This window comes from Nilaparvata lugens, chromosome 1 (assembly GCF_014356525.2).
Source record: "Nilaparvata lugens isolate BPH chromosome 1, ASM1435652v1, whole genome shotgun sequence".
NCBI lineage: Eukaryota > Metazoa > Arthropoda > Insecta > Hemiptera > Delphacidae > Nilaparvata > Nilaparvata lugens.
The window spans coordinates 52,822,125-52,836,731 of record NC_052504.1 but is presented as its reverse complement, the minus strand read 5'-3'; the positions used below and the strand labels follow the sequence as shown (position 1 = coordinate 52,836,731).

The 14,607-nt window shown below is 34.7% G+C and overlaps 1 protein-coding gene across 3 annotated transcripts; it reads left to right on the top strand.

The window, feature by feature from the left end:
• The first annotated feature begins 2,125 nt into the window (after positions 1 to 2,125).
• On the top strand, positions 2,126 to 13,905 carry LOC111044086 (ribosome biogenesis protein BRX1 homolog). Of its 3 annotated transcripts, none has more exons than XM_039436378.1 (7): positions 2,126 to 2,663; positions 4,045 to 4,200; positions 7,005 to 7,125; positions 7,545 to 7,666; positions 8,353 to 8,488; positions 12,143 to 12,237; positions 13,543 to 13,905. In XM_039436378.1, the coding sequence occupies exons 2-7, from the start codon at positions 4,117 to 4,119 to the stop codon at positions 13,897 to 13,899; spliced, it is 915 nt and encodes a 304-aa protein (XP_039292312.1). In that variant the 5' UTR covers positions 2,126 to 2,663; positions 4,045 to 4,116; the 3' UTR covers positions 13,900 to 13,905. The 3 variants fall into 3 exon arrangements, with proteins under 3 accessions (XP_039292312.1, XP_022184841.2, XP_022184842.2); XM_022329149.2 differs by having other exon boundaries at positions 2,133 to 2,659; XM_022329150.2 differs by lacking the exon at positions 2,126 to 2,663 and adding an exon at positions 3,031 to 3,178.
• Positions 13,906 to 14,607: the final 702 nt, after the last annotated feature.

The following is a 14,607-nucleotide window of genomic DNA, read 5'->3' as shown; positions in this document are numbered from 1 at the left end:
AACATTGAGCAACAATATTTGTGAACCTTCCCTGTACCATGAGGACTATGTCGTCAGCATAGCCCTGGACAGACACCTTCACTAGTAAGTTCATGAAGGAGACCGCATCCACGATCCACCACAAGATATTCCACCGAATGGGTGAAAGCACTCCTCCCTGTGGACAACCTTTTGCAGGTGCGATCAGCATTGATTTACCTTGTAGATCGGCCCTGATCCGCCTGGAGCAGAGCATGGTCTCAATCCACCTACATATGGCAGGCTCAAGACCACGCCCCCGCACTACCAGGACCATGGCCTTGTAAGTAATGTTGTCAAAAGCGCATTCAGTGTCCATGAAGGCACATAGAGCAATTTCCTTGGCAGCAGGGCTGTTTCACCGGACTTGCAAGGCTGATAGGCATGCCGGTTCCTCCTGAAAACACTCCCTTTCTAAGATGTCTTTCCACCAGTCTCTCCAGTGTCTTCAAGAGAAACGATGTGAGACTGATTGGACGTACCGACAAAATGATTTTGCTGTTGAGTAGTCTGCTCTTCCTCTCTTTAGAATGAAGACCACACTATACTGAGGCACCTGGCTTGAGAAATGCAACCATAAGCCAGACATGATCTAAAGAGTTCACACAGGAGTCAGGAGGACTAATAGAGCTTCTGGTCCTTATTGCTGCAGCATAGCTGGTATGATGCCATTCCCCCCCTTCCGATAGCATTGTTGTGCATTGAAGGAATAAAATTATTCTTATTCTTCCCCTATGAGATTTCAAAGGGCCAAACTTGGAGATGGTCCATTTAACTTTGGAGAGTGTGTCAATTTGTCTGGCTAAAGTCCAGCTTCCACGATCAGCTCCTGGCCATGAGCCCATTTTGCTGTTGCCAGGCATGCCTGACCGATCACTCTCAAAAATACAATCTGGAAAGTGAGTCTCAAGGAGAAGTTTGAGACTTCCATCAATTCTAGTGGTATATTGTCCCCGTTTGCAATGTTTATGAAGCTTCCTGACCGCCCTTTGCGGTCAACCACTTAGTATTAGTGTGTGACTCTTTCCCTGCCGCAATGGGCAATTGTCCTGAAAGCAGCTCATGATTGCATTCTGAAGGTCAGAAGCAAACTGATCAATGTCTGCAAAGCAGGTGACCCTCCTGCCCAATGATCCAAGTTGTGACAGGGACAGGAGGTCAGACAGAGTGACCAATCTGTTCTTGGATCTCGGTAGCAGGAAGAGCTGCCTTCACTTTGCATGTTAAAACAGACATGGCCTACCTGTGATCAGACAAAGAGGCCTCATGACTTACGTGCCAATTGTCAATGAACCTTAGGCGTCCTTCTGAGCAGAATGTAATGTCAAAGGTAATAGCAGGTAGAAATGTAATGGGTAGGGTGAAGGTAGGTAATAGCATAGAGCCATAAAGTAATCAGATCTGTGGTATAATAGCTATAGTGAGGTCCACGTTATAATGGCAGTGAAAAAGGATACGAGAACAGCGTTGCTGATTCTCTGTCTTGCCAGATTATATTTCTACTTTGTTAAAATAAAGATCTGGTAGCGTTGTAGAGCTAGAAAAGGATAGCTTTGTCGAATGATAGACAAGGATAGCAAAACCAATGTTAATCAGATACTGACATTATAACGTGGACTGCACTATATCACTGTGAACAAAGTCTCTAATACCTGACCCAAATGTTTGAATCAATATTATATTTGAATTTTGCATCATTTCTACAATTCTACAGTTGAAAAAAATGTTATTATTTATAACGATTATAGAATGGTATATAATAATTGAAGTAACAACCGTTAGTTATCAAATAACTGTGAAACGTTCACTTTTAAATCAAACAATTTAGTGGCAGAAAAAATTAAAATTAGTATAGTACAATCAAAACTAGAACTCTATAAATTATCTCTCAATCGGATATTTAAATCTTAATTAGAGCTTTATTTGAATAAATATGGAATTCAGGATTTTTTTTCAATTTAATATTTTCACTACTTCTTATGGATTCATTTTTTCAACCACTCTATACTGTTCTTGCTCTATGGATTATAACCTCTTTATTTTGTCAACCACATGTTTTGTTTTCTCAATTCCCATTAGAGATGGGAAGTTCGGATCACTTTACTGATTCGGGTCAGTCGTTCACGTTCACTGCCGCGACCCGTTCAAAAAGACCCGTTCAATTGAACGGTTAATTTTCTATAGCTTTCCTATAAACAAGCAAAAAAAAAAAAAAAAAAAGGGTTCACCACAGTTGATGTGTAAAGACAGTAAAAACAGGGGTTTACCTCAGTTGATGAACGGGTCAAATGAACGGGTTTTTTGAATAAATGTGATCCGGATCACTCGTTCACCTTAATGACCCGTTCAATTCGAACGGGTCATGACCGAACGACACATCTCTAATTCCCATTAATTTCTAACTACGAAGAAGAAGAAAGATTTTAACCTCTCTGAGCTGTGTAGAAAAGTTAGAATAGTTTTTGATTCTTTTTAAGAATAATAATAAATAATTTATCATCTTGGGTATTAGCATAAATCAAAAATGACTAAAAAGAAGTTACTGAAAAGAAAATTGAAGGAGAAAGAAAATAAACCAACTGCTTCAGATGAGAAGCCATTGCCTTTAACCAGATTCTCTGATGAGCCTGAAGAAAAAAAAGTAAGTACAATTTATTGTTTAGAACTATAAAATACGTACTCTATTCATCTTTATTTATATTCCTTATTGTCATTTTTTTATATAAAAAATAAGCTTGTAACACTGATTCAACGTTTATATCTTATAGGCTACCAATGCAAATAGCTACCAAAATGCAGCAGATATCAGGTTATGTCAAAAATCAAAATAATGAAAATTGATATAAAATAAGATATAAAGAGTTCGGATAGTGGAGCCGAGGCCAGCACGTCACTCGTGTGACCTTGCAATTCATGGTTGTTAATTATTGTTCAATTGCCATCTTGCCCCTGTGAAACGCGTTTTTGTGTATAACAGTTTTGTGCGGGGTGGTGAATCATTCACGGAAGTTCAACGCCTTTTTCGTTTTAATGTTTATCGGCATGGAGACAATCATAGCCGTTACCATAGAGATAATGCCATTCTTAGTGGAGGTAGTTTAATAAATAGCAGCCACCGGGACCATGTTGCACAGTTTAAACTTCGGAAAACATGGAACGTGTCAGACAGGCTATATTCCCTAATTGTGTTATTTATAAATTTGGTGATCTGCATTCTGTGTATTTTTTTCTTTTGGGGATTTCTTAAATCTTGTGTGTATAAAAACAAGCCAGCCTCGTACGTTCGGCGAATTATGACAACCTAAAGAACAAAACATGTCGCTTAGATCAATCATTTGACGATAGAGAAAGTCTATAGAGAGCTTCAGGAAACGTCTTCACATATTTTGTAAACGTGAAAATCAACACCATCTTAATGATATTCTCCTGTACACAGATTAGTCAAATTTAATGTTCTAAGAAACGTATTTCTGCCAATGAATTGTTTAATAGAGTGTTGTTCATTTGAAAAACTTCCGTTTCCCTTCGGTGGACTCTATCTATCAAGTTTAAGGCCAATAATAGTGTGCTATATTCTTAAAAGAAAAGTATATACTTATGGTATTTATGAATTCTTCTGATTATGAGTAATTAATCACTTTTGATATAGGATTGAGTTTATTGCAAAATGGAATGTATTCCCCCAAGCTCTGAAATGTTTCTGTATTTTCAAATCAAATGTTCTAGACTACCATTTTTTATAGAATTTTCAGCTGAAATAAATCAAACATTCTCAATACTAAAGTACACTAAAAAAACTGCATTATACACTAAGATTTAATTTTGAAAATCCTATGTAACGAATAACAATAAATCATGTAGCTAGCATGGATAATCTTCTTTCAACATTACTCTTCTCAGAGAAACTACTATAATTATTATTATTGTTAATAATAGCAATGATTTGTCATGATTTGAATTAATGAAATTTCAAAAACCTTTTTCATGAAAGTATTCTGTAATTCAGTGTACAATGCTTTGTTGCAGTCGAAATGGGTCAATAAAACAAGAGTATTAGTGTTCTCTGCTCGAGGAATTTCTTACAGGGATCGGCACCTGATGAATGACCTGCGTAAAATGATGCCACATTCAAGAGAAGAAAATAAAATAGAAAAGAGAGACAATTGGACAATAATAAATGAGGTAGGTAATGGAAAAATAGCCTAATAATCTTAGTTTTGTCATTTTCTAAATCTTTTTCTGTCACAAACTTCATCAAATTTGTCCAATTCTATTGTCACATGGGCTCACATCAGTATTGCAAAATTTCTTTAATAGACTTAGGCTACATAAAAATATTATACAGTCAATAAAAATTGGAATTTGGAATATGTTGAAATTTTTATTTTGTTATCAATGGAGTTTGAGTCATATGTCCTAGTAATTGTAAATTGGAATGATATTTATGAATAAAATCTTATATAACTTTAATTCAAATGAAAATATTTGTTTCGTTCCTGAATCATCATCTTAAGCCGCATCCACATGTTGGCCAAATGAAGAACAGTGTGTGGATGCCTGGATGGGTGGTTTGCCAACGCTGGCTACCGCTGGCCTTCATTGGGCACTGGTCACATTGCACGCTGGGCCAGCGACTGAGCCAAGTGTGGACTAGGCATTAGACTAGTGCAATGGTGGTGAGAGTTGAATGGAGCTATAGTGTGATTCATGTTATAAAGTCAGCACCTGATTAACTAACATTGGTGTTGTTATCCTTGTCTGTCATGAGGCAAAGCAGATAACTATTACCCTTCTTCAACGTTTCTATATTAATTTTAATCTCAGAAGAAATATAATGAATTAACAAAATATTCAATCTCAATTGAAAAAATGTATTACTGTATTCAAATATGAAAAATAATTATTCTATAAACGAATAATACATTATTAACAAGAATTGAAAATTAAAATGTCTTTGTCTTTACAAATGCATTTTCACGCTTTGTTAAATCATGTGGATTGTGATTGCCCTTGTATTGAAAAGGTGAAATCCTAAAAATATTTGGGTATAATGATGGATGATCATATAAAATGGGATACTCATATTGAATATATGTGCAGACGGCTTAAATATCTAATTTATAAGTTTTATAAACTAAATCAAATAGCTGATATGGTAATAATAAAAAGATATATTATGCTTATGCGCAATCACTTTTCCAATATGGAATTGAGATATGGGGGGCTGCTTATATCCATATGAACAAATTATTCACATTACAGAAACACCTTATCAGTGCTGCATTATGCAGGCCAAGATTCTACCCTAGTAGACTTCTTTTTCAAGAATTCCAGGTGCTTACAGTGAGGCGAACATATGTTAAAAGAATCATATTATTCATTAATAAGAATAGTGATCCATTCAACTTAAGGAATAATCCATATAATTTGCGTCCCTCCAATCCATTACAATTTGATATTGACTTTACCAGCTTAAGTGTATGTAGGCGTCAGTTTGAATATCAGTGTTACTTGTTTATAAATAAAGTTCCAACGGAATTCATTATTAATAGAATTACAAAATCCATAATGAATCTTGGAGCCTGTTCACATGACAGCGATTTACGTTCGGTTGTCGCGCGGTTGACAAACCGAGCGATTGCCAGGTATAGGGGAACACATGGTGCTGTACACATGCATCGCTCGGTTGTCGCTCGGTTGCCGGGCGGCTCGATATACTAGAGCAGGCATGAGAGCGTACACATGTCTTCAGTCAACCGAGCGGTTTCGATCAGAGCAGTAATATATGTTTAAGAGTAATATAGTGATTAAGTACATAGATTAAGATATTAAAATTGAGTACATAGATGTTGTACCTAGTAATTATTTATCATAACCGAGCGTAAACCGCTCATGAATCGCTGTCATGTGTACGAGGCTGGCAAACCGAGCGATTTGCCAATCGAGCGACAACCGAGCGTAAATCGCTGTCATGTGAACAAGCTCTTATACTGGATTGGATTAGGATAAATGTTTATTTTAAATAATTATATCCATTATGTAGTGTTTCATTCTTGTGTTATAAATTTTAAAAAATATTTGTCATGGCTTCATTGAATTGGCCTTTTTGAGTTTGTCATTTGCTTGTGATTTTGTTACTTTGTCTTATCGTTTGTAAGTATTGAGATGTGACCTAGTTTCCATAATTTTAGTTATTCTAGTGGTTTGAATAAGCTCTTTTTCTCTCTATTGACATGTTTGCTGAATCTAGTTGTTCGAACTCACTGCCGGCGCACAAGTTTTCTTTGCCGGTAGTGCCATTTTTAAGTTAGAATATTTATTTTATCAATCTGTATTATTTTATGGCATGTAAATGAATTTGAATTGAATTTGAAAAAAAATATACCAGATATACCGGGATGACTTGAATCATGATATCTACTCAAGAAATACGAGACTTGTCAACCCTGTAGTCCTATCTTTTCCACTGACTTTATGGAGAGCGATTTGACTCAGTGGTTGCGCTGATAATTTGAGAATGATGCGCCTGCTACTCCCGTTGGATGGGTGACTGCTTGAGCCAACATCTCTGAATATGATTCATGAGTTGTAAAATCGCTTCCCGGTGGTTCGGAATCCACCTAAAACTGTAGGTCCATTCATCTCTCATCATCATCCGCCTCTTTACTCACGTAAAAGGTTAGAACACGTGGTCATCACCCTCATCTCACAGTAGTCTTGATTGGCTGCCGATCAAACAGGAAGTAAGAACCCAGATGCTTGGACAACACTATCTCCATCAGAAATATCATGCACTATTCACATGGAAAGGATTATAGGGTTTATTCATCATCATAAATTTCATTCTATTTTATATTAAGAAATTAAGAAAGAGGGTATTTTTTGTGTTGTGTTTATCTACTCTACTTAGTTTAATTTGAAGATATATATTATATATAAATGTTATATCTGAAAATAATATCTCAATCAATTCATGATTTTTTCAGATGTGTGAGATGAAAAACTGTGATAAATGCATATTGTTAGAGGGTAGGAGGAAGAGGGACCTATATATGTGGATTGCAAATGTTCCCATTGGTCCTTGCGCTAATTTTCTAGTTGAAAGTGGTAAGTTCTTTTTTATTATTATAATCGCTATTCACATTTTTATTCGTAATAGCTTTTGAAGAATCGAGCATGTCTTTTTACAAATTGACACGATATGTATTTAGTTAATATGAACAATTATTCAAAATATTAGGCCTACTGCTCTTCTTCTAATATTGTCTTAAAAATTCGTTGAAGATTAATGATTCAATCTCTAGTTATTCTTCATAATCAACATTTTGGGCAGTAATTTGAAATCAAGTTTCCATAATTCAGATATAATCAAGTGGGCCCAACTTGGAAATTTTCTTCATACTCGCCTGAGTATTATTTTTTCCATTGTTAAACATTTTTAAGCATAATTAGGGCATCATAGCTTGATGCTCAAACTTTATTTTACCATTTTTCATAAAACGTGTCTATTCGATTATATTTTGCAGTTTATACAATGGGCGACCTGAAACTGACAGGAAATTGTTTGAAAGGTTCCAGACCACTTCTTTCATTTGATGGGAATTTCTCAAGTCCTCATTATGCTCTTTTGAAAGAGCTGTTTACACAGGTATGAACTTATTTTCCATTTTTTGATCAGGTTTTGATAGTTATTGATTATTTTTAATGGCTGAGCATTTCTTGTTTTTGAGCATTGCTGTTCTTCAACTTGCATATTATTTTTGTGTCGACTCTATCAACTACTAATCCATTCAATTCTCAATTAATGTAATAACAGATTTTTTTCATTTAGGTCTTGTTCTATTGATGTTATTGAGATTGAGCCTAGACGATAGATGAATCCAATTTCAAAACATCGAGTTAGCTTCCGGTTTATTACAGTCCTCATCTATGAATCCAGTTTTTTCGCATATTTTCAAGTGTAATTAATATTGCTTGTACTTGGAGCATGCAATTATGTCATACAGTCTGAAGTTGAAGTTTGGCTTGAATATTACTAGGTCACCAACATCAGGACTTTGACACGGAAATACATCAACATCTTGAGTCTGCTTTAAATAGAAAAGAAAAGTCTTTAGAGAATCTTCTTCCATAGCTGCTTATTCTGCTTATTGTAGTTATTGAGTGTTAATCCTGATTAGAAGCTACATTTTTAATAAGTGTTGTATATTGAATGAACCTACTTGAAATGTGAATATTTATTCAAAGTGTAAGCTTTGAGTAGCATGTAGATCCAAGATTATGATTTTTAGAAAACATTGATAAACACATTGTAATAAATGCTCATTCATTTAGGTTTTTAGTGTTCCCAACCATCATCCCAAGAGCCAGCCGTTTTTCGATCACGTTCTCACATTCTCTATACATGACAATCGTATATGGGTGCGCAACTTCCAGATTCTAACAGAAAGTGGTGCTCTGGCTGAAATTGGTGAGTGTTCCTCAAATTGTTAGTTCTCATTATTTCAAGCTGCTAGATAGCTAATACTATACAAGTGGTATTGTTTTAAAATTAATAATTTTTCTCATAATTACATTAACAAATTCTAACATCCCGATGTTCGGAGATTTTCAGGGTTTACAGTATTCCACACACTAGTATTTCTTGTCCTTTTTTATAAATATTCTAAAAAAACGTGATATTTTAATGATATATATAGAGTGAGTCATATGTATGGGAACCCCTCAATAAGTTGGATACTGTTGTAGATATAATACTGTAACTTTCAGTATAAGTTATTGGATAAATACTCTACCTTTTGACATACAACTGAATTTCAACCCCTCATAAGGTGGTGACTTAGGGGTTGAAACTCGAATATTTCAATGTAAACACCCATTGTGTGGTACATCATTTTAAAGGCCTATTTAAAGCAAGAAAGATGACATCAATGGAAATGCTCTATGATACTTGTGTTCAAAATGGCGGCTGATTGAAGTTTTATTTTTTAAAGAAATGAGGGGTTGTAATTCAGATATTTTGAACTTAAACACCCAATGTGTGATAGGCCTACGTCATTTTAAAGGCCTTTTCAAAACGAGAAAGATTACATTAATAAAAATGTTCTATGATATTTTTACTCAAAATGGCGGCTGATTAAAATTTTCAATCATTTCTTTAAATACTGAAACTTCATTCAGCCACCATTTTGGAAGAAAGTATCATAGAACATTTTCAATGATCTCATCTTTCTTGTTTTAGAAAGGCCTTGAAAATAATGAACCACACAATGGGTATTTCATTTGGGGCCGGTTTCCGAGCTCGGGATCTATAAGTTCTGGACTTACAGAGTCCAGGACTAAAATAAGCTCTCGGGTCTAAATCAACTTTCTGAGTCACTGGTTATGTTCTAAACTCCGGGGTCTATTAAGTTCTCGACTTATTTAAGTCCAAGACTTTAACGTAATAATCATGAGGGAAATTCGCAATATTTTGCTGTTGTATTGTTGGCATAGAATAGAATAAGTTTTATTGCAACCGCTTCTGAGGTCTTCAGAAGCATTACCTCCGTCACAATGTACAGCAAATGTCAAACATACAATACAATAATTGGAAAGATACTATTCTAAAAGAACTACAATATCATGATATATTAATATCATGTCCAAACAAAGATTATAGCAAAACAAAAACAGCTGATTGCAGCGGGATAATTCAAAAATGCTATCCAAACTATTTTGTAACAATTATTTTGTGAAAAAATGTTTCGATTACTTTGTATGGTGTAAGTCTATAAACTCAAAGCAAAACCTAACCTTTTAAAACATGAATAAAAAATAAACATTTCATTTTACGTTATGCTATTATTTATCATTGATCCTTGCCATTTATTTTAGAATAAAAATTTTAGTATGCTACCTATTGAAAGTTGAGAGTTGAAAAATGTATTTGTTTTGAAAAAAAAAACAATAATAATTTATTATTGTTATTATTATTATTAATAATAATATGTTGAATATGACATCGATTAATAATATTCACATTGGGAGATAAAATTTCAAGGCAACCCTTGTATTATTTTTCTTGAACATTTTTAGGTTATGTCACAGTCGTAAAATAAGGTTAGCTTTTTACCAAAATAAAATAAGGTTTATTCCAAAATAAACTTGCAAACTATAAATTATGAATTTAGATCGACTAATTCGAATAATTTAGGTATTCCATGACATTTATTTGGCTATTCATCTACTCCAAAACGATAACTGAATTGTGTTTGCTCGGTCAAGTCTAGAACTTGAATTTAAACCCTACCCCAGTCGAGGGCTTAAAATCACGCTGTTTTAAGTCCTGGACTTACCGATTTTAAGTCCTGGACTTCTAAGCCCTCCACTCAGAAAGCAAAATTATAAACTCCAGGGTCTAATGTGATCTCTAAACACCAGAGTCTATTTAAGTCCTCGACCACCCTCGACTACGTTAACGCTCTGACTCGGAAAGCCAATTTTCTGACTCCAGAGTTTAAAGCCAGTCAAAGTCTAGAACTTAGCTAAATCCCGAGCTCGGAAACCGGTCCTTAAAATATTTGGGTTACAACTCCTCAGCCGCCATTTTGGATACAAGTATCAAAGAACATTTTAATTGATGTTATCTTTCTTGTATTGAAAAGGCCTTTAAAAAGATGTATACTTTAAAAAGATGGGTACATTCAACATTTTTACATTTAAAATATTCGAGTTACACCCCTAAGTCACCCTCTTATGTGGGGTTGAAATTCAGTTGCACGACAAAAGGTATAACCTATAACTTATCCTGGAAGTTACAGTATTATATCTACAACAGTCTCCAATTTATTGAAGGGTTCCCATACCTACGACTCACTCTGTATAATGTTTTTAATTATTATTTTAGATAATAATAATAATATTTAATGCTATCAATTCTATAATAACGCTGTATGAAGTAAACGTTTTAACTATATTCAGTATAATAATAACTTCTTCAAAACTATGGCTATTAACAGTAATGTTTGGTCCATCATTAAGCAATACTCATAATAACGATATTCACTATCACTTTAACGTTGCTTCAAGATCATATTATATTTGTACACCAATAATTGCAAACGTGCTCTTTAAACATCATTGGAAAACGTGCTGTTGAATTAGATTGAAACCGTTCACAAGGCCGAACAATTACCAAAAATAAAAATAATTTATGATTTTCAGCTATAGAGTATAGGATAGTATTCAGGGTCAATCATGTGTATGGGAACCCTTAAATGAGCTGGTGACTGTTGTAGATATAATACTGTAACTTTCAAGATTAGTTATTGGTCGAATACTCTATCTTTTGACATACAATTGAATTTCAACCCTCATAAGAGGGTGATTTAGGGGTTGCAACTCAAATATTTGGAATGTAAACACTCATTGTAAGGTATATCATTCTAAAGGCTTTTTCAAAAACAAGAAAGATAGCATCATTAAAAATGTGTCGTATTTATGATACTTGTATCCAAAATGGCGGCTGAAGTGTTAGTTTTTGAAGAAATGATTGATAAAGTAATGAAACTTGAAACAACACTTTTTTGAATGAATAACGAAATACATAGAAAACACTGTTTATTTATTCAGTAATCTGTTTAGCATCCCCTGTGAGGAGCTGCTAGTCCTTGGTTATTGTTATACGGTTATTGAAATACAAAAGATATAGCAAAACCCTAAAACTTTTGGCGGCCATCTTGTTCCCAAGGTGTTTGCCTGTGATTTCGACTTATCATCATCACGATCCTTATTATGTTAGATCTGACGAAGAAATTGAGACATCATCCACGGCTGTTACCCAAAAATGACCACGGAGTGCCTTTTTCATGACATTTGCGCCTGGATTATAATGCAACAGCACGTTTTCCAAGGATACAACAGTCTCCAACTTATTGAAGGGTTCCCATACATATGACTCACTCTGTATAATTAAACAATATCAATATTACTTCCTCAATCATTTTTGGAATCTCCTAGGTATAGTTTGCATTTTTAGTATATGATTCCAAAGAGAAGTGAAGCTATTAAGTTATTGTTTTTACCTTATTCCTCTATGGCCTGAATCTTTTAGTTATTCATCCTTGTGATTGAAATGTTTCAGGGCCGAGATTCGTTTTGAACCCAATCAAGATCTTTGAAGGGAGCTTCTGTGGAGCAACGCTTTGGGAGAACCCTCTCTATGTAACTCCGGCATCGGTATGTATCGCTCAACTAATTATGCAGAAATTAATCGATGATTATTTTTCCATCACTAAATCTCAAATCAAATCATCATGTTGGGCATCGTCACTGGCTTCGTAGATCAGAGGCTTCTATTTGTGCTGTTTCTATAATCGGGTTAGAAGTTAGAGGGTATAGAGGTTACTTTAACCTGGTTTTAATCCTGGCTGAAGGCATTCTGAAAAGCATTAGACCCAACCATGAAGATGACAATATCTAATGATCAAGAGCTGCTGTATATTTTTTCATATTTCTACAACTACTCACTAAATTAATCACATCTTGAACGCGTAGTTTTTATGATACAGTCGTTGAGATGGTCGATCTCGGGTGTTGAGAGCCGCGTCTGTTCACTTCATAAGAATCATCCTCTATTATAACTCTGTTGGCGCAGTACACACTCAAAATTATCTGAGTGTTGGTGCTAATTAATTACTCTGGAACTTTAGGTGTTATTGGCATAGAAATAAAATTGAAATAGTACCCTTTTTTGAAAAAAACCTTTTACATTTTATTTCCATTACTAAAAGTAGCCCTAGTTAGAAACCTCAGTTCAGAACAGTAACTGGTATACTATTATCCATCCAGAACTGAAAATTCAGTGAAATTTTCAGGGAGCCAACTCCAGTGACTTTCGTGAGCGGACGCGGAACTCAACACCGGACATCGACTGTATTCATTCACATGCATTCTTAGTGCCGGTTGCACAAAAGCCGGTTAAGTTTTAATCGTGATTAATTCCACGAGAACCAATCAGAGAAGCCGTCTGTTCAAAAAAGCCTTCTCTTATTGGTTCTCGTGAAATTAACCTCGATTAAAATTTAATCGGCTTTTTTAATAAAACCGGGCCTTAGTGTTCTAAATAACTGCAATTTTAATGAGTATCTATTGAAATATGACCAAATGTTCGGTATATCATCTCTTGTTAACGAAAGTTGCTATCTTTATGGTTAGGTTGGAAATGTTTGATACTACTACCATCGTATAGTGGCCGGCCAGCAATTCAAACTGAATATTATTTCCATACGGAAATTCAATTGAAAACGATGGATATTCAAACTTTAATGTTTGTCTAATCGATTGATTGTATACAATGTTAACTAATTATAGGCCTTCAACCATAGTTTCAACTTGTGATGTGATCAACCGATACTAATATCTCATTGTTTACAACATATATGTGTAATATTGTCAGCAAGTGGCATCATTCTTATTGAATGTTTATACCATAACATTCACATTAATAGAATATAATCTTATTTGGAAATCGCTATTTTTCAGTTTCGGAGGCAGTTGAAATTAGCGGCAGCTGGAAAGTATTTGAACAGGAAACAACAGAAAGAACAGTATGATTTGAATAAACCGGAAAAATCGTATGAGTCCCGAACCGAGGACGAGATCTTCGGCAACGATGCCAAACTTGTGGCCGAGAAGATTCTGGAGGAGTCGGCAAAGAACGATGAAGAGAACAACACCGAGGAAAAGTGGAAGCCAGGAAAGCTTTTCAAACATAATTCCAAAAAGTCAAGCACTCCGAAGCTGAAAGTCAATAAGCTGAAAAGGAAAAAGCAAGGTGGTAAAACTTCTAAGAATAAGAAACCCAAGAAAACGAAAGTTGCAAAGAAGAACAAAAAATGAATAAGGTGAAACTTATGTAACTGAATACTTATTAAATAAATCCTATTATATCAATTGTGTATCAATATTTTTTCCCTAATAACACCAGATGAGGTGTACTAGATCTACCATATAAAAACTTCAACACTTATCACTCAAGTTACCGTATTTCTAGTAAATTGATTGAATGATGCCCGGTTTTACCAACCGTGGTCAAAGCATTTGAACATGGTTAAAGTCTATCCGATGGTCAAATCTATATAAATAAAAATCGAGCCTCAAATTTTGACATTCAATAACTTTTCTATCTGTGCACCGAAATTGATGATTTTTTTTTAGCTGTGTTTGTTATGTTCAGGAGTAGGTTTATAGCATATCAAATTTATGATCCGACTTCAGGACTCTTTCCTACGGTCCTTCAAAGTTTACATGTAATCCTTATGGGAGAAGATTTGTGAGCTGGCCACACACAGAAATAAAAATCAGCTGTTATAATCATTGCGTCATCCAACAGCTGTCGGTACATCTGTTTTTTATTTTCTTTCTACTGATTCACAAAATGTCAATAATTCTAATAACAATGCCGCGGTACGAACGACATCCAAACTTGGGTCGTAGAACTCGAAATGCTGTAAATTTAGAATATGCACGGGAAAATCAGCAGCAAGGAGATATATTCAATTTCCCAGCAAGCTGCATTCAACTATATCTAAAAAATACAAACTGCTG